This window comes from Diorhabda carinulata, chromosome 10 (genome assembly GCF_026250575.1).
Source record: "Diorhabda carinulata isolate Delta chromosome 10, icDioCari1.1, whole genome shotgun sequence".
Taxonomy (NCBI): Eukaryota; Metazoa; Arthropoda; class Insecta; order Coleoptera; family Chrysomelidae; genus Diorhabda; species Diorhabda carinulata.
This window is the reverse complement of record NC_079469.1, coordinates 4,715,469-4,743,281: the sequence shown is the minus strand read 5'-3', so window position 1 is coordinate 4,743,281 and position 27,813 is coordinate 4,715,469. Positions and strand designations below refer to the sequence as shown.

Sequence of the window (27,813 nt, the reverse complement as noted above, 5' to 3'; positions counted from 1 at the left end):
GTTTTTTCATCTACTCAAAATTTATTCGTCCTGATTTGAAAATATGAATTCTAATGAAAGGTTGAAGATCTCATTAATAATTATAAGAAACAGAAACATTCTTTTATACAGTATGTCTCAAAAAATATACCTTTACAAATGAATGAAATACGTAGAAATTGTAGATGTTAAGGTAGTATGAGTTTGATTAGATAAAAATAAAAATCCAACACGTGTTGATCAATTTTTATTTGATGAACAAGTATTATAAAAAAGAGACAATTTTTTAAAAACGAGCATTAATAGATTCAAATCAATTTAAAAAAAATACACTTTAAAAATTTTCATAAAATAAACTTTCAAGTTATTCGTCAATGCATCCTAGACATCCGCCCAATGAATACAGGGTGGAAAAAATATCCGGATCTGTCATCAAGTCGATTGTATCGGGCCTTTTGTTGGGATCAATCTGTAGCATCATATCAATAATTTCTTGCATCTGTTTTCCGTATAATTTGGTATTTACTAATTTTTTACGTCCGCTGGCTATCGAGAGCACTACATTTGATACCTAAAAATTCAATGTCAATTTGTACAAACAAAAAAAATTCAAGCGACTACTTCAATCGCAGTGATCCAAATTTTTGATTTTCAATGTTTGATCACCTAGAGAACCTGGGAAGTTTAGTTTGTTTGCAAACAGCTGTAAAATATCAGAAAAATCTGGTAGAAGTTGAAAATCGCACTCTTCCTGGGTTTCCTGAAGAGATACGGGAAAATCCCTAATTACAAACTGAAATATCTCGACTCCTAGTAGTCAGATTCGAATGATATATCCACTAAAATCACTAACATAATGTCAGCTATCCGATAGATTTCAAAAATTGACTTTATTGACTGTGAATGATCATGGATATCCCGCACAGCTCAATTTTTGAATCAGGTAGTGAATATTCCGAAATTACGCAGAGAAATCTCGACTTCTAGTTATCCGATTTAAAAGATATACCCACCAAACTTACAAGCAGAATCTCAGCTATCTAACAAGTTCCAAAACATGATTGGATCATGGAGACACTCCTCAACCAGATTTCGGTTCGAGGTAGTAAATTATAAGAAGTTAACAAATTCAAATTGAGACATCTCGACTCCTAGTAGTCAGATTCAAATGATATACCCACCAAAGTCATTAACAGAATGTCAGCCATTCGATAGATTTCAAAAATTGACTTTAGGTGATTATAGATGATCCCTTCAGCCGGATTTCTGAATTAAGTGGTAAATTTTCAGAAAGAAGCCACTTCAAACTAAAGTATCTCGACTCTTAGTGATACCATTCGAAAGTTACATCCACTAAACTCAGCTGTCTAATATAATCCAAAGATTGACTGTGAATGATCATGGATATCCAACACAGCTCAATTTTTGAATCAGGTAGTGAATATTCCGAAATTACACAGAGAAATCTCGACTTCTAGTTATCCGATTTAAAAGATATACCCACCAAACTTACAAGCAGAATCTCAGCTATCTAACAAGTTCCAAAACATGATTGGATCATGGAGACACTCCTCAACCAGATTTCGGTTCGAGGTAGTAAATTATAAGAAGTTAACAAATTCAAATTGAAACATCTCGACTCCTAGTAGTCAGATTCAAATGATATACCCACCAAAGTCACTAACAGAATGTCAGCCATTCGATAGATTTCAAAAATTGACTTTAGGTGATTATAGATGATCCCTTCAGCCGGATTTCTGAATTAAGTGGTAAATTTTCAGAAAGAAGCCACTTCAAACTAAAGTATCTCGACTCTTAGTGATACCATTCGAAAGTTACATCCACTAAACTCAGCTGTCTTATATAATCCAAAGATTGACTGTGAATGATCATGGATATCCCGCACAGCTCAATTTTTGAATCAGGTAGTGAATATTCCGAAATTACACAGAGAAATCTCGACTTCTAGTTATCCGATTTAAAAGATATACCCACCAAACTTACAAGCAGAATCTCAGCTATCTAACAAGTTCCAAAACATGATTGGATCATGGAGACACTCCTCAACCAGATTTCGGTTCGAGGTAGTAAATTATAAGAAGTTAACAAATTCAAATTGAAACATCTCGACTCCTAGTAGTCAGATTCAAATGATATACCCACCAAAGTCACTAACAGAATGTCAGCCATTCGATAGATTTCAAAAATTGACTTTAGGTGATTATAGATGATCCCTTCAGCCGGATTTCTGAATTAAGTGGTAAATTTTCAGAAAGAAGCCACTTCAAACTAAAGTATCTCGACTCTTAGTGATACCATTCGAAAGTTACATCCACTAAACTCAGCTGTCTAATATAATCCAAAGATTGACTGTGAATGATCATGGATATCCAACACAGCTCAATTTTTGAATCAGGTAGTGAATATTCCGAAATTACACAGAGAAATTTCGACTTCTAGTGATCCGATTTGAAAGATATACCCACCAAACTCACAATCAGAAACTCGGCTATCCGATAGGCTTCTCTAAATTGATATCGGATGATCATGAATATTGCCCACAGCCCGCACTGAAAATGTTTTATTTCTATTTTCAATTTTATCTTCAGAATTTGTAAAATCGATTGATCCTTCAAATGTATTATTATATTTATTTATTTTTGTTTATTTAGACAAGGTCTTTACGATTGACCAACATTGTCAGGTATTAGATTTCGAAAATTAGTTTAAAAATTGAAGAAATGTAGTTTATTCTTATTACAGCTGATGGATGCTATAAATATACAAAATACAAAATTTTTGAGGTGATTTGACGTATGAAATAACTATGGTTCTTTCTTAAACAAAATTATTTCGGCTATTTCAGAAATAAACCATACACGGTTTTAATTCTAATAGATTTGTTATTTGTTAATTAATTAATGCGTGTAAATGCGAATGACTAAAACCACATACATTTTTTCCTCTTATATTTTTATAATGCAACTCCTTACCGTTCCGGTGAACAACTTCTCCATAGCACACAGCTCATATAATATACATCCCAAGGCCCAAATGTCGGATTTAGTATTGTACGATTCACCGTTACACAATTCTGGAGCTAGATAATTACAAGTGCCAATAATTGTATTCGCTTTGTTTTCATTTACTAACATTTTCGATATACCGAAATCGCCGATTTTGACTACGTCTCCTCTTAATCCGGTTAAAAATATATTTTCAGTCTTCAAATCTCGATGAATCACTTTCTTTCGGTGTATATGATCCAGTCCCATTAAAATTTGACAAAACAGATCCATTACAAACTAAAATATTATGAAAAATTGATTTCTAATATCAAATAAAAAATTGAGATGAAGATAAGCAAGAAGATTATGAAGTCTCACTATTGACTTATTATCTTTGTGTGTCAGACAGGATATCTGTTGTTATAATTATCCTTGATCCAATTCCCGTTAATTTGTAACAACTTGTTTTAGAGCTGACACAACATTACTGCATAAACCAAAGAAAATATGTGATACCTAGGAGATACTGTATACCTTGAAAAATTTTTTTTTTTATTTTCACAAAGTTTGTATTGCTTACATTGAGTTCCAACATAGATATAGTTATGTACCTTGGAACAACTTTCTTGTACCTTGTAACGAACAGAAAAAAATAACAAAATAACAGATTTGAAAGAGGAGTTTATTAAGAACTTAGAACTAAGAACTTATACACACTCATAGGTCTTCCTCTGTGCATAAATTATAAGCCCAACGACCACACTTAATGCACGGTCTTCATTTTCCATCTTCCTCAGAACTCATTGAATTTCCGCAAAATTAGCACTCTTCATCTGCAATAATTTTTTCATTTTCGGAAGAGGTCTTCACTACCTGATATTTTTGCAACTTTTGGTATAATTTCTTTGAACAGCGAAACTTTTGGAGTTTTTCAAATTTAGGTCGCTTGTTATCAATTTTATTTTTTCATTTCCTCTGATTCCATCCCTCCTGTTGCTATCATTGTTTCTTCAGTCTTTCTCCCTTTCTTTGTGTTTAACCTGGCTAGCTCTTTTGGAAACAGCTGTACTTCTTCTGGCGAAATAAATCCTTTTTCGAAGGTTTCGCATTTAGATTTAAAGGTTTTAATGGTGAGATTTTTACACCTGATGGTCACACTCTCGGTTCATCTGTTGTTTCCTCTCTATTTGAGGTTAAATACTGTTTATCAGTATTTATCAGCAGTTCCCAGAACCTCTGCTACTGAGTAATTGTCAAACGTTTTTCCTTCATTACTGCACAGCCAAGACTCTACACCTTGGCTGTAAAATGTTTTAAGAGGTCAAGGTACATGAAGTGATTTTATTTCAAGGTACAAGACAAGGTACCAAACAATTAACTTATAGCTTATAGGTAACGTTTAAAACAAATAACAATACTGCTTAATTACTTACCAATAGTAGAAAAATTTAGCTAAAATCACCACGTATCTACAAATCTTACTCAAATATTTTGAAAATATTTACTTTTATGATTAGAATACAGCTATGAAGAGTAAATAGATTTGCCAATTAAGATCATTTATGGATTGATAGATGGAGACACTGGTTTTAAATTTAAATCGTTTCAAAGTACATTATGTCCAAGGCACAACAGTCTCTCCTAATCATTAAGTATTACATTTATTAAGAATTATGGTTACGAATAAAAATATAAAGGTCTGTGTGTACACCACAGTAGAATTAGATTTACCTGTGGAGGGAAATGGTTTGGTCTTTCTTCTTGTATAAGATTTTGTAAAGTTCCATTGCTAGCGTATTCCATAACGATGTAAAAAATACCTTTCCTGTCGTAGCTGTCGTAATATTGAATAATGTTTGGATGATTCAAAGATTTTAAAACCGCAACTTCATTCTTAGCTGCCTGTAGCTGCTTGTCATCCATTTCTAAAGCTATTTGCTTTAGAACTAACTTCTGTTTGTTATGGATACGTTCGCATAAGTGGATCGTGCTGAAATAAACGATAATAAAAAGGATAATATAGAATTTTTATTTGGTTAAGACGAACAAATTTTTATATAAACTGTTTATAAATCTTTGCTATATAAGTCAGGTTGAGATTTTCAATCTTTTTCTATATTATATCCCGTATCATCAGTCTTGTGTTGATGTAGCTGCACCCCACTTTACGTAGACGGTTATCAGAGAAAGACTTAACTTATTCAATCATCAGCAATTGGTGGATTCCATGAAAATTTATCTTGAGCCAAGCTCTTCAGAGACGTGTTGAAGTATCCATGTATTCATTTTTTCAGCTTTTCTTATACCAATAATATGTTCACTTAAAATTCAGTTTTTTATGTTCACGGAAAAGAAAATTATGAATAAAAAATTTGTACAATTGACAGTTAACTAACTATTTCAGTTCCTACTTGAATTTAATGCTACTAATTAAGTAGTGGCTAAATAACATTCATTTTTTTCAGTATGCTCATCAACTCTTTTTGAAAGGATCTTTTTGCCCAATATATATTTTTATACAGAAATGATGCGTATATTACGTATATAATTCTACACTACCAGGCCATGGACCGCTCATGGCCAATGGCTAACAATCCGTAACTTTGTTAGTTCTCCAAGAAATACTTGATTGTTTTAATAACTCCGGTAGGTATTTTCAATAAATAATTACAATTTATGATAATTTTTTTCAGAATGTCTCTTTATGGCAAACAGTTTCCTTGTTGTTGTAAATACAACGATCTAAAAATCTACATATCTCCTAAACCATAAAATTTATCGAGTTAAACAAAGAGTACCTTTTTGTCAAAAAATCGATTGAAAAATTCATTCTGGCTATTTTAAGATTGTACAGGTTGTCCCTGTAAAAGTAACGCCCCTGGCATTCAGATAGTAGTGTGGATATAAATATACTTAAATATAACTTGTGATTTCGCATCTTTAAAGGCCTATAACTCGATAACGATAACAAGGAGTCCCGGAACAACCTGTATACAACAATTTTAATTTATAATTATTGTTGTGTGAATCAAAAACAAAGTTGAATTTATGTTCCTGGATATTTTGTAAACGAATTAAAAAAACTGAATTTTTAACGTTCATGTTCATATTTTGTTGTATTTTTTCGATAACTCAACTTGCATAGAAATACTAAATTTAATCTACATACCCAAAACTTCCTCTGGTTAATTGTGTAGTTATATTGTAATAATCCATTTTCATCTATTTGCGTCAAAAATTAAATAAAACATCTATATCGATGGTAAATTTTACTATTCACCAAATCTAAATGTTTTGTGAGGTAAAAAACAAACAATTAAAGTGAATGTATTTCAACGTTTTTACAACAAATAATTAGAAATAGAAACGATAACGTTTTACGAGGGTTCTATCAAAACTTTATTCGTTCTGCTTTAGAGTATAATAATTAATATGGGGATAATTTATGGGACGTAGAATTCCGTTTCAACCAACTAAAGTTATTGTTCCACCAGCTGAGTCACAATTTTCACATGACACAAGTAGGCGAAATGGATTTATTTCACTAAAGCAACGTGTTTTTTATAATCAGTTGAGTGAAAAGTGACACAATAATTAGATGTGGCAAATAATTTCAATAAAAGACTATCGGGCTTTAAGTCAACATGCAGAGATACATTTAACGATACTTTGTTTTGAAATCTTTGTTTTATATACAAAAGTTTTGTCCATTTGTCCATATAGACTTTAAGACCTGTTTGTATATAAACTCTCTGACTAATGATCAGTATAATCTTGTATAATGACACTTGTAAAATAGCCTACTTTCTTAATCAGATGCCTTTCTACTTTTTCAAGTGTAAAACTTGTTGGAGTTGAGTCATTACGTAAGCTTAACCACAGCTGTTTCTATTTTTCCACATCTTGAGTTTTATGTTTTATTTCCTTTCATCTTACTCCTTATTTTTTCTTTACCATCTCAATTCTCCTGCTCAGCTCCTCCAAGGTCTCCTTTTTCTCATTCTTCTCCAATTCTTATGCCATGGACAAATTATCTTGATTATCCTTCTTCAATTTTGTTTTGGATTGATTTTGAGTCCATTCATAAGGAAATTATTCCAAAAAAAACATCTAATTCCAAATAATTTATCATTTTCAGTTGAAGAATATCCAAATTTAGTATTTAGATTCATAATTATCCTACTACAATGTTGTCCTTAAATAATAAAAATTTGTAGCTTTTTCAAGACAATAAAACAATAAATGTAGTGATCACGGGCAAAAATAATTGTACTTTTGAAATTATTTCTCGATAATTTTGAACTTTATTGTGAGCTGGAACCAAATATTTCCATGAACGATCCCATTTACCAATAAAACTATGGTGTGATTTACAAATAGATGTTTACGCAACCAAATGTTCATTGTTGTTAATTTTGCAAGATTGACTTTGTATGAGTGAATACAAATTTATCGAATGTTAAATTTAAATCTGGAAATTTCAGACTTTTAGTATTTTAATTTTATTTTCTTTTTTTGTATAACTACGCTTGGCTGGCGTTATTGTCAACCAGTCTTGTAGCTGTCAGATGATTTGAGACGAAAATTTACAAATAAACTTTGCGCATAGACATCGGCCCATTGTAAATTTTTGACTTAAACTTTATTTTTTTTAAATTCTTCACCAGATCAAAAGAAGGAAATATGCTGATTGAAAGACAATTTAATATGCTTTCTTCTACGCCCATGTCTGTAAACGTCAAAAATCGCGATGTCAATATTCCTCGTAAATGAAATTTAACAATTTAACAAAAACATGCGTTTTGAAAAGAAAGCTAGTTTAATTACATTAGAATCAAATTTTTATTTACGTAAGACTTTATTTGGTATATTTACACAAATTCAGTCAATTGAAAAACATAAATACTTTAGGATTGAAAGAGTGATGCCCCTAAATGTAGGCAGCATATTATACAATTTCTGCAGCGTGGCTTCGTGCATAAAATTATTCACTTCGTGAGTAATGGGTTACTTAGGACTCTTGTTACGTAATATACTATAATATGAGTAAAGACTTATCGTTTATATTCGTAACCTTAATGCCGTTCAAGTGCAACTACAGCGCCGTGAGAAGTGAGGAGTAACAATTAGTCAGTGGACAGTAAGAAGAAGACTGCAGGAAAATAACCTGAGCCTTAAAACACCTTCGATTGATCCAAAACTTCAGATCATCAGCAAGCGTGTCTGCGTTTTGCTCAGGATAATAGGAAATGGACGTTGGAACAATGGGGATCTCTTCTGTTTTCAGATGAGACCAAAATATGCCTTCATCGTAGCGACCAAAGAAGGAAAGTGTACCGAAGACCAAGATAGCGATTTGAAGATAGCTATTTTGACGAGCGAAGTGCTTATTGTGATGAATTTGAGTTTAATAAGAAATTTTATTGTGAAGAATGAAAAATATCTTATTATGAAGTATATATTATTGCAATTAATGGAAATATAATATAAAAAAACATCATTTCTAAAATTTTAATTGTATTTTCAATAAAACAAGTATTTTTTTTTAATTTATCCATAGCCTAACGTTGACCTCGTTCGACTTAGGAAGTTGATTGACACCAAACCATTATCCTAAATTGATTTTCTCTAAGCCAAATCCTAATTATCCGTAACACAACTTCCCAAAGGAAATTTGATAATCTAAGCACGAGTCTGGCAACATTGCAGATATCAAATTTGGAAATACGAGAAATTTTGTAAAGGTTGTATGTTCACAGATTTTTGCCGTAACTTTATATGTCTTATTTGACATATAATAGATAAGATTTTCAAGATAATTATAATTTTTGAAATATTTACAATATGGTTAACCACAATATTCCAAATATTGCACGAAACTTCCGTCATGACATTTTCCATTTGTCCCTGAAGTCCCTTCGGGTGGATCAGTGTTTGAATCACCTTTATTGCTTCGGGATGTATGTACTACTTGTTTAAGCGACTTCATTTCTGCTTCTAGTTCATTTAAACGCGTTATAATTTGATGTAAATTCGGTTCGTCAACTTTTTCAACCTTTTCAACCTTTGTTTCTTGTTGTGGTTCAATGTATGTCTTATTTTCATCATCAGCCATTTGAATATAGCTCAAATGTAACACTTGATTTTGCAAATAAATATTTGTATAATGTGAGAGTTGTCAATATGACATTTGTCAATAAATTTACGTTAAAACCTCAGTTAGTTTCAGATACTCCATACATTTCAAGTTGTTCGAGTGTTGTGCAAGTTATTTATAAGTCTATTGTCTGTGACTTTAAGCAAACAGAGGAGTTAAAAGCTTAAGCTTTGATCTAAGACTCTACGAGTAGTAGCTGCTTTATCTCGCACATACCATGAGCAGTCAACAATACCACCTTTCACATTTATACTATTTGGTATCAAATGATGTAACTCAACATTTTTCAACATTTTTGATTCGATTTAAATTACATATTAAAAATTATTTAATTAAGTTCTGTTTATGAATGGTATCTGCTACAAGCGCAATGAAAGCTTATAAACGAAAATAGAGTATGAATAACCATCACAAGCAGTGGAAAGGTCTTCTTCAAGGTTTATCGCTGGAATTGGATCTTCAAATTTAGTTGTAGGTGTAATTCAACTCTCTGGAAAACCAATTTATCACAATTTTGAACTGGATCATTATGACTAAAGACACTAACTTTGTACGTACAACTGGTTAACTTTCTGGTCGTGGTTCTACAATGGACTACAATCGTTTATTCTAGTTGAACATTCATCACTATAGCATAAAATTCATGAAGTAAATTATGAGAAAGGAAAAATAATTTTTTTAACAAAATCTCGTCATTGAATCCAACGGTCTGGGGAGAAATTAATATTTCATTAGACTATGATTTTTGTTTGCGTGTTGATCGGTACATTGTCTTGGTGAAATTTCTCATGCTGTAGATGGTCTTGAAAGAAGCTCGAAAATTCTAATTAACAAAATAAATATGAAGATTTCAAAGACTTTTTAATAGACACAGCCGAGTAAAATATTGATTTTGTTATGCTTGATGAATTTTCCGTGAAAATGCAGGAAAAACTTTTATTATTTTCGGTTCATAGTTTCACTAGGCACGCAGTAATTAATTTTAAAATGGTTTTCAACGATAATAAAGTTTTTACGGTGTAAATTTTTCATGAAAAACTGAGGAAACTCATAACTTAGTTGTACATTGTGAAGTTTTCACTTCGTTTGGTATTGAATTCGTTATGCTGTGTAGCTCATTTCACTCGGCATACAGTAATCCATTTCAAAATGGTTTTTAACGATAATAAGTTTTTTTGCGGTGAAAATTTTTCATGAAAAACAAAGGAAACTCATAATTTAGTTGTGCATTGTGAAGTTTTCACTTCGTTTGGTATTGAATTCGTTATGCTGTGTAGCTCATTTCACTCGGCATACAGTAATTTATTTCAAAATGGTTTTTAACGATAATAAGTTTTTTCGCGGTGTAAATTTTTCATGAAAAACTGAGGAAACTCATAATTTAGTTGTGCATTGTGAAGTTTTCACTTCGTTTGGTATTGAATTCGTTATGCTGTGTAGCTCATTTCACTCGGCATACAGTAATTTATTTCAAAATGGTTTTTAACGATAATAAGTTTTTTCGCGGTGTAAATTTTTCATGAAAAACTGAGGAAACTCATAACTTAGTTGTACATTGTGAAGTTTTCACTTCGTTTGGTATTGAATTCGTTATGCTGTGTACCTCATTTCACTCGGCATACAGTAATTTATTTCAAAATGGTTTTTAACGATAATAAGTTTTTTTGCGGTGAAAATTTTTCATGAAAAACAAAGGAAACTCATAACTTAGTTGTACATTGTGAAGTTTTCACTTCGTTTGGTATTGAATTCGTTATGCTGTGTAGCTCATTTCACTCGGCATACAGTAATTTATTTCAAAATGGTTTTTAACGATAATAAGTTTTTTTGCGGTGAAAATTTTTCATGAAAAACAAAGGAAACTCATAATTTAGTTGTGCATTGTGAAGTTTTCACTTCGTTTGGTATTGAATTCGTTATGCTGTGTACCTCATTTCACTCGGCATACACTAATTCATTTCAAAATGGTTTTTAACGATAATAAAGTTTTTCGCGGTGTAAATTTTTCATGAAAAACTGAGGAAACTCATAACTTAGTTGTGCATTGTAAAGTTTTCACTTCGTTTGGTATTGAATTCGTTATGCTGTGTACCTCATTTCACTCGGCATACAGTAATTCATTTCAAAATGGTTTTCAACGATAATAAAGTTTTTACGGTGTAAATTTTTCATGAAAAACTGAGGAAACTCATAATTTAGTTGTGCATTGTAAAGTTTTCACTTCGTTTGGTATTGAATTCGTTATGCTGTGTACCTCATTTCACTCGGCATACAGTAATTCATTTCAAAATGGTTTTCAACGATAATAAAGTTTTTACGGTGTAAATTTTTCATGAAAAACTGAGGAAACTCATAATTTAGTTGTGCATTGTGAAGTTTTCACTTCGTTTGGTATTGAATTCGTTATGCTGTGTAGCTCATTTCACTAGACATACAGTAACTCATTTAAAAATGGTTTTTTACGATAATAAAGTTTTTCGCGGTGTAAATTTTTCATGAAAAACAAAGGAAACTCATAATTTAGTTGTACACTGTGAAGTTTTCACTTCGTTTGGTATTGAATTCGTTATGCTGTGTACCTCATTTCACTAGACATACAGTAATTTATTTCAAAATGGTTTTTAACGATAATAAAGTTTTTCGCGGTGTAAATTTTTCATGAAAAACTGAGGAAACTCATAACTTAGTTGTGCATTGTGAAGTTTTCACTTCGTTTGGTATTGAATTCGTTATGCTGTGTACCTCATTTCACTAGACATACAGTAATTCATTTCAAAATGGTTTTTAATGATAATAAGTTTTTTTGCGGTGAAAATTTTTCATGAAAAACAAAGGAAACTCATAATTTAGTTGTGCATTGTGAAGTTTTCACTTCGTTTGGTATTGAATTCGTTATGCTGTGTACCTCATTTCACTAGACATACAGTAATTCATTTCAAAATGGTTTTTAACGATAATAAAGTTTTTTTGCGGTGAAAATTTTTCATGAAAAACAAAGGAAACTCATAATTTAGTTGTGCATTGTGAAGTTTTCACTTCGTTTGGTATTGAATTCGTTACGCTGTGTACCTCGTTTCACTCGGCATACAGTAATTCATTTCAAAATGGTTTTTAACGATAATAAAGTTTTTCGCGGTGTAAATTTTTCATGAAAAACTGAGGAAACTCATAACTTAGTTGTACATTGTGAAGTTTTCACTTCGTTTGGTATTGAATTCGTTATGCTGTGTACCTCATTTCACTCGGCATACACTAATTCATTTCAAAATGGTTTTTAACGATAATAAAGTTTTTCGCGGTGTAAATTTTTCATGAAAAACTGAGGAAACTCATAACTTAGTTGTGCATTGTGAAGTTTTCACTTCGTTTGGTATTGAATTCGTTACGCTGTGTACCTCGTTTCACTCGGCATACAGTAATTCATTTCAAAATGGTTTTTAACGATAATAAAGTTTTTACGGTGTAAATTTTTCATGAAAAACTGAGGAAACTCATAATTTAGTTGTGCATTGTGAAGTTTTCACTTCGTTTGGTATTGAATTCGTTACGCTGTGTACCTCGTTTCACTCGGCATACAGTAATTCATTTCAAAATGGTTTTTAACGATAATAAAGTTTTTCGCGGTGTAAATTTTTCATGAAAAACTGAGGAAACTCATAACTTAGTTGTACATTGTGAAGTTTTCACTTCGTTTGGTATTGAATTCGTTATGCTGTGTACCTCATTTCACTCGGCATACAGTAATTTATTTCAAAATGGTTTTTAACGATAATAAGTTTTTTTGCGGTGAAAATTTTTCATGAAAAACAAAGGAAACTCATAATTTAGTTGTGCATTGTGAAGTTTTCACTTCGTTTGGTATTGAATTCGTTACGCTGTGTACCTCGTTTCACTCGGCATACAGTAATTCATTTCAAAATGGTTTTTAACGATAATAAAGTTTTTCGCGGTGTAAATTTTTCATGAAAAACTGAGGAAACTCATAACTTAGTTGTACATTGTGAAGTTTTCACTTCGTTTGGTATTGAATTCGTTATGCTGTGTACCTCATTTCACTCGGCATACACTAATTCATTTCAAAATGGTTTTTAACGATAATAAAGTTTTTCGCGGTGTAAATTTTTCATGAAAAACTGAGGAAACTCATAACTTAGTTGTGCATTGTGAAGTTTTCACTTCGTTTGGTATTGAATTCGTTACGCTGTGTACCTCGTTTCACTCGGCATACAGTAATTCATTTCAAAATGGTTTTTAACGATAATAAAGTTTTTACGGTGTAAATTTTTCATGAAAAACTGAGGAAACTCATAACTTAGTTGTGCATTGTGAAGTTTTCACTTCGTTTGGTATTGAATTCGTTATGCTGTGTACCTCATTTCACTAGACATACAGTAACTCATTTAAAAATGGTTTTTTACGATAATAAAGTTTTTCGCGGTGTAAATTTTTCATGAAAAACAAAGGAAACTCATAATTTAGTTGTACACTGTGAAGTTTTCACTTCGTTTGGTATTGAATTCGTTATGCTGTGTAGCTCATTTCACTCGGCATACAGTAATTTATTTCAAAATGGTTTTTAACGATAATCAAGTTTTTCGCAAAGTAATTTTTTCATAGAAAATACAGGGGAAACTCATAATTTAGTTGTGCATTGTGAAGTTTTCACTTCGTTTGGTATTGATTTCGTTACGCTATGTACCTAGTTTCACTCGGCACACAGTAATTTATTTCAAAATGGTTTTTAACGATAATAAAGTTTTTCGCGGTGTAAATTTTTCATGAAAAACTGAGGAAACTCATAATTCAGCTGTGCATTGTGAAGTTCCCACTTCATTTGGTATTGATTTTGTTGCCCTTTTATTCAAAATTTATTAAATTATAACACATTTGCTGTCACATGAAAATTTCAATGAAAACTTCATGGGAATTATAGGGAAAAATATTGAGTTCCTTATGGTGTGTAGTTCGCTACGTTGGGCACTCAGTAATTCACTTTAAAATTGATTTCAACGATAAAAATTATTGTTCACGCTGAATTTTCCAAGAAAATTGCAAGGTAAACTCATAATTCCGTTGTGCTTTGTGTGAAGTTTTCATAGAGATTCCAAAAAAATATTGATTTCGTTATGCTGCGTATTTAGTTTTGCTCGGAAGTGATTCATTCCGATATTAATTTTTTCAGTATCAATTTTTGTTTACTGAAAATTTTTCATGGTATTGCTTGAAAAAATTCTTGATTTTATCACTATTCTGGAAAGTTTATTGATGGTTCATTCTCTACTATAAATAATTGTAATAAAACCCACATTTTTTTCTATAGTTTTGTTTATTAAAATTAAACACTGAATAAAAATTAAATAACATATACAGTCTTAAGCTTCCAAGGTCTCAGTCTCGATTGCATTCTTTTTCTCGACACGCTTTCGTTTTCTCATCCATAGAAAACGATTTTGTTGAAAAAAATCTTCAATATCACTTAAGCTTTTCTCTTTAGTTTCCGGTAGAGTTAAATACAGAAACGAACAAGCTGCTATCGACGTCATTCCGAAAATCAAAAATACCCCCGATATTCCGACGACGTTTTTCACGAAAGGAAATACTTTGGCAACGGCGAATAATGTGAAATTGAACATCATAAACGTTATACCTCCAGACAATCCCCTTATTTTCGCCGGGAAAAGTTCACCCAATAATACCCCAGGGAGTATTAGAAATCCTAATGTGTTGGTAGCCACGTATATCAGTATAAATAAAGCCGGGACGTAGTTGAAACCTTGACAATTTTGTCGGAGGAACATTGCGAGGATTAGTGCTGAAACAGCTGTTCCCAAGCCGGAAGTTAGAGCTAGAGGTCTACGTCCGATTATTGTTAAGAGAAAACTGCCTATTATGGAAAAAATAAATCTCACGCATGCTGTTAAGATTGCCACCATAAAATGATCGAATTTCGGTCCGTTTTGAATGTGTTGTAAGATATCTACAGCGTAAAAAACGATGAGATAAGTCCCGGAAAGTAATTGCATTATATTAAAAACGTTAATTATTATTAAAGGCTTCATAACTTCCGGTTGGAACAGGGTAGTTATTTTTATTTTTTCTTGAATTTTTGTTTCGGAGTCCATACGATCGATGAGGTGTTGTGTTTCCTCTTTAGCCTGAAAGAAAACAGTTTTTTCGACGAATAAGATATTGCACACGTGGAGCGTTTACTATGTACTGCATTAGCAAGAGAAATTTTTTTACATAAACAATTATAAACGACTATAATTTGGACACATTGACCTAAATTATTCGAGAAAACTTTTATTCAATATTTCGTTCTAACAGAAATCGAAATAATATTTTTCTACGTTCATGCGATAAAAGCAACTTTATTGAATTATATTTGATGTAAAAAGTAAGTCAGAAATTATTGTTTAGCTTTTGTAAGACATTTTAAAATTACTCGCAGGGGCATATCGTAGAGTATCGAAGACCTAGAAGAAGTAAGTTCAATATTAATTATGGAAGTGCAATGTTCAAAAACTGACGAGTTTTATCATTAGAGGTGAGGTTGAATAAGGATTAAATTTGATCGATATATACAGTAAATACACGAAATTACGTCCCAGTCATATTCTACATAACGTTTTTTATCAATTACCGAAATGAAAAGTGCACTGTCCAGGGAATTGGTGTTAAAATCCCACAGGAAATTGCAAAATTTCTGAGATCATCTGCAACACTTCTTGCAGATTTTGAAACAGATATACTACAGCTCAGACGACACGGCTGATGGAAATCGTCGACAGTAACGGAAGGATATGTAGAGCAAACAAACTCAATGTTGTAAAAAATATTTCAAGCTGAAGGAAATGACAATGTACAATACCAAGTATTAGTACATTACTAGTTCCTAACTTTCTCAATGGTAATTAATTATTGAATATTTTGCTTTTAAATTACGCTTTTTATTTTTCTACACCTAAGTAAAACATTTTGTTTCCATGAACGTAGAAAAATATTGTATGCAGCTAGTGCAAAAAGTATTTATTGCATGCGACACTCTTATTAATATCTTTTGACTTTATTCTATGGTTTTTTTACAGTTATTGTATTATTTTCTTATAAAATACACCTTGGTTTAAGTTTACTTTTGTAAGGGTTTGATTTTGATAAAAAAAATTACATTCATCAAACTAAAAAGGCATTAAATTTAACCTAAGTTATGTAATGATTCTCAATACTTTATTTATTGTTTAATCGTGTTGGAATATTGGTTTCAAACGTCACTTACTTGAATCGTATCGCCGCCTCTCAGCCATATCAAAGCTTTCTTGGCATCTTCGATCTTTCGGTGCCTGATTAACCATACTGGACTTTCAGGAAGAAAGAAAAATACTACTAGCGATATGACAGGTAAGATTGTACTTGAAACTGAAAATAAATCACTATAATTTTATTTTAAATAATTTATACAGGTCCTAATTAATATTAATATTAAGCTGCAGTCCCGGCAGTGTGCATATACTAATAATCTAGTATGGTTTAGAATGAAGAATGTTAAACAAAACTTCAGTGAAGTTTTCTATGAAGAAATTAATTGCGCTGATTTAAAATGGGGTTGATAATATCTGAAGATATGGAATAGTACAAAAGGAAAGTATCTAAAGTTGAGGAAAACTTTATTGAAGCATATCTAGAAGAGAAATGAAAAGTCTGGACTTCGTGAACTTTGGTGAATTAAGTTTTCTATGATGAAATCGAGTGGGTAGATTTAAAATGGGGAGAAAGGTATCTGAGTAAAATTAATCTTCAACATATGACGTGTATGTTAGTACGAATTTTTGCAGAAAACATTCATTTTCACGTGGAAATTGTGGTCATCAAAGTAACTATGAATTAACTATAAGTAAAACATCACTAATAAAAAATACATCAAATAGTTTGAAAAAAATTTGAGTTGGTTAGCTTAGCACATGCACAAACAAAACAACGAATCAACGTGATAAAATGATTTAATTATTAACAATTCAATTATACCTGCTACATATCTCCAAGGTAACAAAGATCCCAGTGCATAGACAAGTAATATGCCGAACGAGTAACTTGCCAACGGTACACTAGTGAGTAAACCACGTAAGTGTGGCTCTGAAATTTCTCCTATAAGAACCTAAAATTACAAAAAAAAAAACAATTCATTATCATCTAATAACGAAGCTTTTCATAGAAATACTTTTTAACTGTCATCAGTGTTCTGTGTCATCTTTCACATGTGCTGTGTCATCTGTAATATGTGCTGTGTCATCTGTCATATGCGCTGTGACGTCTGCCATATGTGCTGTGTCATCTGTAATATGTCGTGTATGCTATTTATATTTGGTCATGATTCACTTACTTGTCCAGCCGCTGCCGTAAGTCCGGCCGAGAAACCTGCTATGAGTCTTCCAAGTAAAAGAATGGCGTGGTTTGCAGATAAAGCTATTAATAGCCATCCGAAGATCAAAGGCATCGCACCTATTTGCAGGGCTAATTTTCTACCGCATCGTTCCATGAGTACGCCGCTCAAAAGTGATCCTAGAGGTGTTGCAGCCGAATGTATACTTGCTGTAACGAAGAATCACTTATTTCACGTATATATTAAGCGATTGGTATATTTTTTTTGTACTTCAAATTCGTTGCTACAGGGGTTTGAAAGGCCAAAGGTGTGATTTTATTCGAGGACACGTTTTGATTGTAGTTATTAGAGAAAAATACACATTTCTCAACATAAATCGTATACAACTCAAATATTTTAATATCTGACGTTGCAATTCTGTTTTTTCATAATATTAATAACAAAAAGTTTTCAAATTGGACATATTGCTTTAGTATAGGGATCAATTTCAACGCTCTATTTGAAAGTTCGTAAAATTACCCTTCCAGAGACAAAGTGATCACATTTTATGCTCTAACGTGCGATTTTTTTCGTGGGGATTACCATAAAATGTCAATCCTCGGTAGAAAACTACGTGAAGGGATATCTCTACTTTGACGAGACGTAATTTGTTTCGTTTTGTGAGTTTATTTGGAGTATTAAAGTAAAAAGCTCTAGATATTTTTCCGTTTTTTCGCACATGCTTGAAAATATAGGTCAGAAAAAAGGAAGGGGAACCATTTGGAAGGATGAAACGTTCATCATTTTATGTAAATTAAATTAAATTGTGAAAGAGAAAATGCGAAAGTTTAAGTTAAAAAAGACAATGAGATTCAACGAAATCTGCTCTATACTATACCATTGTTTGTAAAAATCTTCCAAGGAATTAATTGAAAAATAATATTAAAAATTACGTGATTCTCTCGAAAAAAAATGTTTTAAATACTGCTCACGATAGCGATAGCCTTTAACTGACGACATCACCCTTCATTGCTAGAAAATCTTTGACCAACGAGCACAAAAAATAATCCGCGTGGACTAAATCTGGCGAATAGGGTGCATGAGGCAGCAATTTAAACTTTAATTCATTAATTTTAGCCATTGCAATAACGGATATGTGAGCTGGTGCATTGTCTTGATAAAACAACACTTTCCTCTAAGTCAAATGCGGCCATTTTTGCTTGATTTCTTCGCTCCAACGTTGCAATAAGTTCTCATAATACTCGCCGTTAATAGTTTTTCCTTTTTCAATGTAATCAATAACAATTATCCCACGCGCATTCCAAAAAACCGACGCCATGACCTTGCCTGCAGATGGAACAGTCTTTGCCTTCTTTGAAGCCATTTTTCCTGATTCAATCCGATGTTTTGATTATTATTTTGGTTCGAAGTTGGGAAGTGATGGACTCACGTTTCATCCTTGGTTATGAAACGGTACAAAATTTACGTGAAACATTACACTCGATGGAAAAATCTTCACGAGGCTGTTTTTGTTCCATTGTGAGCAAACGCGTCACCTATCTTGAGCACAGCTTTCTCATGTTCAAATTTTTAGTAAATATGCAAAGCTCTGCACTTGTTGAAGTGCCTACTATGTCTGCTAACTTGCACACTTCCAGGTGACGATCCTCCAGTGCTGCTTTGTGGATATTCTTCAACATTTCTGGGGTCTGTCACACGTTCTCTGAAAACGTTCACTATTGATGACTGCCAAACAAATACTGAACAACGCGGCGTCTCCAAAATTTAAACATTTGCTGGATTGATTGTTTACTTTCTAATACAGCTCCATCTTTCGTCATAATGCACAATGTCGATGACAACCAGCAATGTGAAGAAGAGAAATGGTTTTCAGTAAATTTGTAGATGAAGCAAAAAAGTTTGACTCACAAATGAATAAAGAAAAAACAAAATACATGGAGTTTTGTGACTGTAAATAATTTAGAATATAGAGAATTCTGGAATGTAATAGAGCAGTAGAGTCGCTATCAAAAATACTAAGAGTAAAATCAGAAAATGTGAAACAATGGGAAGATCAGAAAGTCTATATGCATCAGAAACATCTACGTTAATAAAAAAGATGAGAATAAACTAGAAATATGGGGAAGAAAATATATGGTGATGTCCAAATGGCTGTAGGTGTCTGGAACAGATGTAGAAGCAGACAACCCATGATGGTATACAAAAAAACTGTAAAAACCCCAATAATTCGACTACAAAGAGCAAGAAAAGGAGAAAAAAAAGAAAAGAGCGCCCAAAGAAAAAATGGCTACGAGAATTCAAGCGGGATATAAGATAATAGGATGTTTGGAAAGTGACTAAAATTGATAATCATTAAACAATCTTGATATTTTTACGAAAATATTAATGATTTTTCGATTATAGGGGTGTATGGGGATACAATAAACTGTTCTAATTCTTTTCTTTTCCTTTATATAAGTAAATTTTTTTCTTGAGGATATGGTCAACTATCCAATATCCTATGTAAGTTGTCCTCAATGCAGACCAAAGGAAATCTCATACTATAACAAATCACATCTTATATCATCGTTTTAAAAAGTTTCATATTTACCAATTTGATTACTTGTCTGTATGGATATCTAATAAATAGATGAACCAATGGAAAAACCGTCCTCGTCGAATACCCTTGAAAAGTTCAAGTGTCGCCACAAGATATTTATATTCTAATAGATAAATCATCTCAAATCTGCCAAGTACAGGAAGATCTTGAAGTCGAGACAATAAAATTTAATGCGAATTTTATTACCTCAGATTTACTATAAGCGATCTTGACCTACTTTCGAGACGTCATCAGCGAATCGTAGGTGGAATCGTGTTTTGTCTATGTACAACTAAGTGAATGACCTTTCAAGAGTTTTGAATTCATCATGTGATTATTTGAAGCATCTAATAATGAAATGGAAACAAAAAAGCGCCAATAAAAAATTACACAACCACTTTTAGAATTAGTAGTTTATTTATTTTTTTCTTTACTATATACAGCAGGGTAAGAATACAAAATACTTTGTTGATAATTCATCCAATACAATGAAGTTGTACTTGAAAAAATTGTGAGTAATGTGAAAATTATCAGTTCAAATTCTAGAACGATGATTTCGAAGACATAATCAGTAGAAAAATCTACAGTAAAACATATTAAATAGAGATTGACTATATTATTTACTGCAATGTGACTGCGATGGTTCAAAGAAATGAAATATTGTACTGCCAGAACAAGCTTTCTGCATGAAGGGCATGACTGCGAAAATTGCAGACCTGTTTTATACTGTTTTATAGAAGAATATTGGAAAAATTAACCTATAATTACGATTTTCATCAGCTGTTTAAACTTTTACGACATTGTTCATGTACGAAGATGTAGCTGCCTGTAAGGGAGTTTGGTTTAAACAGGGTATCAGACGTGAACTGAGCCCTTTTTGTACTCCATTCGTATGTTAGAACTTCGGCAGTCTATTATTTAACGCAAATAATCTTGTCGTCATCAAACTATCTTTGATGACAACTGATTTCAGTTAATAAATGGAAAATTTATTTATACTAGTTAATAATTATCAGATTGCCGAATATTTTCCTTTTTAAAACATTTGAATATATTTAAAATAACTTGATGTGTTATCACTAGACTGTGCAATTTCATTGTCTTCATTCGCCCATGGTGTAAAGAACGCCATATTTCTATTTGTGTGAAGGAATTTATGAATTAAATTAATCTCACCTAGCCACGCCACTGTTTATCGCAGATGTTTGGCAGGAATATTTCGGCTTCGGCCAATTGAAATGCATTTATGTTTACGATTCGATGTTTTTAGTGGTAAACAGTGGAGATGATGCGTCCAGGTGGACTGACCGTTTGTTAGATGTTTACCGAATTTCATACTTTATTTTTCTTCTTAATTTGATAAGAGGGCCGTGCGTATTTATGAAATATTGATTGTTCCTCGCATAACTGTCTTCTGCAATTGATATTAGAAGAACTATACCAGTGAAGAAAAAAAGAGCCTCATTCAACATGTTACGAAGTTTCTAACTATAAAATAACTTAGCAAAACAGAAAATTGAAGGTAAATAAAAATAAAATCATGCTTTGAAAGTTCAAAATACGACCAACAAAGTCTATTTATTAATTGGCAATCATCCGGATGCTCATTCGACGATCTGAACGCACAATTTGGTTGATTTTGGTCACTGTTTCCGGAGTTGAAGTACTCACAGGACGACTTGGATGCTGGTCATCTTCAGTGCCGTCTCGGCCTTCTCTAAAGCGCTTACACCACTCAAAAACACGCGCACGAGTTAGAGTATTGTCCCCATAGGCCTCTTGCAACAAACACCTTCGTTTTAAACCACTACTGCACAAATACTATAATAGTGACAGAAACGTCTCGTTATTTAATAAACAGACCTCGTATCAAGCTAATAAAAACTTTTTATAGAGAGAATATGAAAAAAAAATTTGGAATTAATGCATACAATAGTTTTTTAACTATATTATAAGTACAGTACTATGGATTATTAAATATAAAAGAAAATAATGTATTAGATATCTTCAAAAAATAAGATTTTATTGCGAGCGTATAGTTCCCAGACAGGTTACTTTGTAAAATCGCTTCTACCTGACACAAATACATAAATTTTATATTATAATCGTATAGGGATGATCATGGGTACCATTGTTGCCATATAATTCAATATTTATGTCCACTTCAGCGAGATATTTTTGGTGAACAATCAATAGCTTGCTTGATAAGCATTCGGTTTGTGGGCTTTTCCTCGAAATACACGTAGTATTTGTTGTAGTGGCGATTGCTTATTAAAAGCATGTTTTTGCGTTAAATTTGAGCATGTTCGTATATACATTTCCCATATTTGAAGTAAATATATCAATTTTTGTAACAACTCACCGATCCATGATCCCATTTCATCGTCAATTTCCATTGAATTATTAATCGATTTGAGTTGAGGTAATAACACGGCTGAATATCCTACTGGCATGCCGCAACTGGCAGAGCTCAACATTACCGCACTGGTCAATAGAGTCTGGAAATGAGGGAGAAATTTAACATAAATTAAATTCGTATCTATCCTTTGTTTGGATAAATGCTTATATCTGATTTATGGTGATCGATTGGTATTTCAAAAAGAGTAATTTGAGAACCATACCGAATGTATTGCTAATAAATATATACGTGAAGTGCTAACAGAGTAATATATTTCCAGTATCCAGTAAACAAAGTAAAATATTCAAATTACTGCATTAGAATTCGTGACAGGAACTATTTCTGCATATTTTACTTTGCAGATGTTTCGCAAACATTCCTCAATCGTTTTAACAGACAAATTTGTTTTTTGAGGTCGTCGAATAACCTGACGATCATTGTTAAAAATTTGGAAACGTTCTGGTTCTTTAATTAGAATTTTTGGAAACTCAATTAATTAAAAACCTAGTTTTCAACGAAATAATATAAAATCTATTGATTGGTTAAATTTTTTGCGTGCTTGAAATCTTACCTGTGCTAAGACGGCCTTTTTTTTGTATATATTGTTAACATCTTTATTTTTATTTGTTTTTTGTTGGTGAATATTTCTTAACAAATTATTATCTTCTTCACTGAAATAATAAAACAAAATTATTCCATTTTAATTTGATAGAATAATTAGTGCAAATGAAAAGGTAATGAATACAGTCAAAATTGCAATCCTTTATCACTATTTTTTTGATTGATTGAAATTCTTCAAGATATTTCTTCAATATGGAGAGATCAGTTGCTCTGAGTCAACCTTATAATGAAGAATCAATCACTATAATCTATTATTTTATAAGTGACGGCGTAAAACTTATCAAAACGTTATAGAGATGTTGATAATACTTCAAACATCGATTTACTTCAGAGAAAATCATCAAATTATAGTTAAAGATCTACAATATTAGTTTATAATTCCAATAATGCACGTTTCATTCATAACTTTTGAAAATAAATGTACGAAGTTTAATATTTTAGTACATTTATTATAAAAAAATAGTTAAAGCGTTCGTTTTTCAACAATCTACGAGTTCCTTTAGTCCAAAAGTGACTAAATATGAAACTAAAAACTCAAAAAGAGTATCACTATCCCAATGTCGATAAGTTATCCTCCAATGGATTTCGCAACGAACTGGATTTAATGAAAACGAAATAAATAACAGATTCGATAAAATAGACAAACCATTCATAGGATCTGTATATGTAGGTCATAAATTAGAAGTTACAATTAATTGGCTCAACTGGCAGGTTGAGTCCATTTTTTTGTAACTCAAGAAAAGAAGGTTCTGTGACATTCACAAATTAGTTTTATTGTAAACAGCTCGGATCCTGGTATCCTACAGGATCTTTTGTCGTGTCAGCAATAAAGCAATAGAGAAAGCACTGTAAAAAAAGGTAGATAGTTATAAGGTCAGTTGCTGGGACAGTTTACAGGGATTGAGATAAGCAAAGGCACTTTTGGGTAGCTATAATCAGAGAAGATGGCGTTATGTTTAGCAGATAATGAAATACGCTTTGTGTCGTGGTGTAGTTGAGTTCGACATCATCAGCATCCACTTTTTATTACATCTCTTACATTTCAACAGACTCTGGTAACATTTCGCTAATTTAGATGGAGCTTTGAGATTTCGAGGGAGCATTAGCCAGAGTTGTACTTCGTATGACCGTATAGGCTTTTTTAAAATTTAGTATACAAGCCCGTTATTCGGGAGACATAATTAGGCGAGAAAATTTTTCTGTAAATCAGTAGAAGTGCCTTGTCTTTTTTTGGGACAACAGACAGATGTATGGAGGTATTCACACTGAAGCGCCAGGTCTTTATCCATCCATCTATTTTGTCGAGATGGTACTAAAGATATCTGGAGGTAGTGACTAGAATTGCTGCATAATCTTTAAACATGGCTAGTACAGAAACGCCTGATGTAAAAAGAACAGCTGTATAGAGCAGATGTATGGTCTTAGCACTTGTGGTCATCATCATCATCAAGCCTTTCAATCCCATGAGGATTATGGCTATCGCTTTTGGTGCTTTAAATCCTTTTTTTGACGTGGATTACTCCTCGTTATCTAATTTTTATTTTCTATATAGTTTATCGTTTGTTTTGACTGCTTTTTTCCAAGTTTTTCTCGGTCTGCCTCTTCTTCTTGAAATCCATTGCGTTATTCTTTTAATCATCTCAATTGGTTTCCTTCTCATTATGTGCCCGACCCAGTTGATCCTTTGTGCTTCTATGTATCTCACTTGTGGTAACCCTGATTTTATTGATACTAAATGTATCTGTGATAAACTATATTCCTTTTTTTATATAAATAACTAGATACCAACGTACATAAATGAAGACGACGAGTTACTATGAGTAGACATGGCTAAATTAGTAATTATAGTTATTGTAGATTGTACAAAGGTTAACGTCCCACTGCGACCTCAAGGTCTATTTTATTGCACAGTTTTTATGAGCTCTGATATTTAGGATGGTTTCTAGGACAAATCTTCATTGAATTTTCCGAAGTATAATCTTCATAAGCTTGTAACAGCAAGGAAGGCATGTGCATAGATTGTCCGGAGTTTATTGCTTTTCTTCACAGATCTACACTCGTGACTTTCCGCTAGATCCAAGTCAATTGAGGAGGTAAATATCCTATGAAGAAGCCAGTGAGTTAATGTAGCAGATTTTTGAATTAGTCATCATTTAAGCTCTGAAAGACTTTTTCGGCGAATAATTCTCTGTATTCAAGTTCTAAAAGATATTTTTGGATAAAGAGTATGTGTCAGATTTGTTTATCTTTTAGAATCCTTCCTATTTTTCTATACCAAGAAAAGGCTCTGGTCGTAGTGCACTTCCTTTTTGATAAATAAACTTCCCCCAGCTCCAAATGACTTAGAACCAAAAGAAGATTATTATTTTTGACTTATTGATATTGAGAAAAGCTATAGATAGTGAAAAATGTGTGTTAATGAAGAAATTAATTTATGTCAGAAAGTATCTGTCTGAAGCAATAACAATTTGGCTCAACGACAGTCGTACTTTTATCAAAATAGAATATTGCAAACAAAAAATACATCTATATTAAGTATTTTGAGTTTTTAAAGGATTTGAGATGCTGAGGTACTTCGAAATTCAAATCAAATTGTGTCGCAAATTTGCAGATTCACTCTCAAACAGAGTAAAGTTGAATAGAATTCATCAAGTGATGATAGTTCTATTTGTGTTGCAAAAATTGTTCACAATATATTTTCTTTTCTACTATATTATGGTTATTTGAAATTGTGAGCTGTTTAAAACATTCTAAAGCGAAAAACTCTCTCAACGGTCATTCCATCTAGTTTTACGATTCTGAAAGAATGAGGTTACGATATATTCGAGGATCAAATATAAAATGGAGCTATGTATTTGAATTTAAATGTGTTGATACTTTATTTCAAATAAATCCATCATTCATTAAACGAAAAAGACATTAATACCAAAAAACTCGTGAGATTCGTGAATAATATTAAATTATTTATCATATTGTTGACGCGTTTTTAAGATTTGTGGTATTTGTCATTATATGCTGGTGAAATGATATCATTTAATTTGTCAATGAAAAAGTACTTGAAAATGATACAAAAAGGTGGTTGAAAACAGCTCAATTTTCTCTACATTCTTCTATCCATTTTATTTCGCGGACGCCTTATTTCAATAGTCCTTATAGGGCTCCAAACGTTTAGTCGCCTGTCATTTTCCGATTTCCCTGATTTCACCCCCTTCATTTGTCACTATTAATTCCAAGAATTCATACTCTTGGACTTTTTTAAATCTATATTCTCTAATTTGCTTTGTCATTACTTTCAATTGGCAGCAGTTATTCAGATCGAAATTTTTGTTGCAGATATGAAAGATATTGTAGTTGAATTCAAGCAAATGAGAAAATTTGCCATTTTTTAGCTGCACATTCGAATTTTTTCCCAGGGGTGAGTGTTTCCATCAAAATAAAAAGATTTTTGTAGAACTTCATCAGGGATTTTCGGATGGAAATAAGTCAGGGGACTCCTGATAATCTATAATGAGAGAAACTTACTCAAACTATGAAAAACATTGCTACCCTTCAATTGGCTTATGAAACTACCCCAATCAATGTTATTTTGAAAATATCAATTCCTTATTTCTCCTTAATTTTATTATATAACTCCTCCATATATCGTTGAAGTTAATGAACTGCGTAGTGTGACTGTATCACCCTCTATAAAATATCTATTTATACACGACTTTAAAGGAATGAAAATAAAATAAGAAACGATATAGATACTAAATAAAGTGTACACGTGTTTGATTTTGAATAAATATAAAAATTACTGAGTTAAATGATCTTAATTAAACGCTGATAATATTTATCTTTCCATATAAACTTGTACGGTGAATGCAAAATTTTGAAAATCACTTACCAATTGGTTAATTTTTCAGTGCACATGTCCAATAATATTTCTATTATTTCTCGAGACCGCAGAAGACACTTCTACTTTGAACGGCATTGTCGGAAACTTTTATAATGTTTTGTTTTGTTTACGTGAAGAGTTGGTTGGGGCGAGCACGCGAAATTACTCCCCCACGCTCTCTTCGAATCTTGATGAGTTAGATTTGTTCAGGTACGGACTCCTTTTGCAATTAGATCTTGATGAAAATATAAATAGTCGTAATAGTTTCAAATACATTGAAAAAAACGGATGTTTATCCGGTGGGTTTTATTTTGAAAAGTAGTAGAAGAGTCCTTATTAACTTTGTTTATTGTCGAGGAGTATGGAAAGACTATGTAAGTATGGAAATAATAGTGATAAAACTTGAAAACGGCTGGACCGATTTGGCTAATTTTTTGAAGTCCAGTTCAACCATAATATTTGACATTTGACAACCAACTAATATGTCGATCGATACCTCAGACAAAGAGTGCATCCTTCTATCTTTGTGAGTGACGCTACGTGCGCAGAACTTTCTTTACTTCGTTGATCCTTTGTGAAAGGGACATTTCAAGTTATGTGATCTTTTGTGATAATGATACTTTACTGCTAAGGGCGTGAGAACTTTGCTCACTTTGTTCAATTACAATTTACGATGCCGAGGAGAAAACGACCTGACTTGGTCCTCGCAGTGCGAAGAGCTACCTCACGTGCTAACCGTACCGATGACCAGAGAGAGAGAGACATATCAAAAAAATAGTCGTATGGCTATGTCAGAATTGCAAACAATCATTAAGGGA

The 27,813-nt window shown here is 32.2% G+C and overlaps 2 protein-coding genes across 2 annotated transcripts; both read right to left on the bottom strand.

The window, feature by feature from the left end:
* Window positions 1–210: 210 nt before the first annotated feature.
* LOC130899148 (serine/threonine-protein kinase Nek8-like) lies at window positions 211–6,319 on the bottom strand. The gene is made up of 4 exons (XM_057808942.1): window positions 6,157–6,319; window positions 4,719–4,977; window positions 2,973–3,284; window positions 211–550 (listed from the first exon to the last, which is right to left on the bottom strand). Exons 1-4 carry the CDS (start codon window positions 6,207–6,209, stop codon window positions 344–346), a joined length of 831 nt encoding a protein of 276 aa, XP_057664925.1. The 5' UTR covers window positions 6,210–6,319; the 3' UTR covers window positions 211–343.
* Window positions 6,320–14,451: 8,132 nt separating this feature from the next.
* On the bottom strand, window positions 14,452–27,200 carry LOC130898563 (facilitated trehalose transporter Tret1-like). Its single transcript, XM_057807949.1, has 7 exons — window positions 27,005–27,200; window positions 23,069–23,168; window positions 22,462–22,597; window positions 17,522–17,730; window positions 17,167–17,296; window positions 16,421–16,560; window positions 14,452–15,299 (listed from the first exon to the last, which is right to left on the bottom strand). Exons 1-7 carry the CDS (start codon window positions 27,028–27,030, stop codon window positions 14,517–14,519), a joined length of 1,524 nt encoding a protein of 507 aa, XP_057663932.1. The 5' UTR covers window positions 27,031–27,200; the 3' UTR covers window positions 14,452–14,516.
* Between the last annotated feature and the right edge of the window lie 613 nt (window positions 27,201–27,813).

Coding starts and splice junctions, on each gene's coding strand:
- LOC130899148 (XM_057808942.1), bottom strand. CDS start 6,209: ATGAAAATGGATTATTACAATATAACTACACAATTAACCAGAGGAAGT. Junction 3,285..4,718: donor CAAACCATTTCCCTCCACAG/GTAAATCTAATT, acceptor ATAATATTTTAG/TTTGTAATGGATCTGTTTTG. Junction 551..2,972: donor AGAAGTTGTTCACCGGAACG/GTAAGGAGTTGC, acceptor TTGAATTTTTAG/GTATCAAATGTAGTGCTCTC.
- LOC130898563 (XM_057807949.1), bottom strand. CDS start 27,030: ATGTGCACTGAAAAATTAACCAATTG. Junction 23,169..27,004: donor ACTGAAAAATTAACCAATTG/GTAAGTGATTTT, acceptor TTATTATTTCAG/TGAAGAAGATAATAATTTGT. Junction 17,297..17,521: donor TTACGGCAGCGGCTGGACAA/GTAAGTGAATCA, acceptor TTGTAATTTTAG/GTTCTTATAGGAGAAATTTC.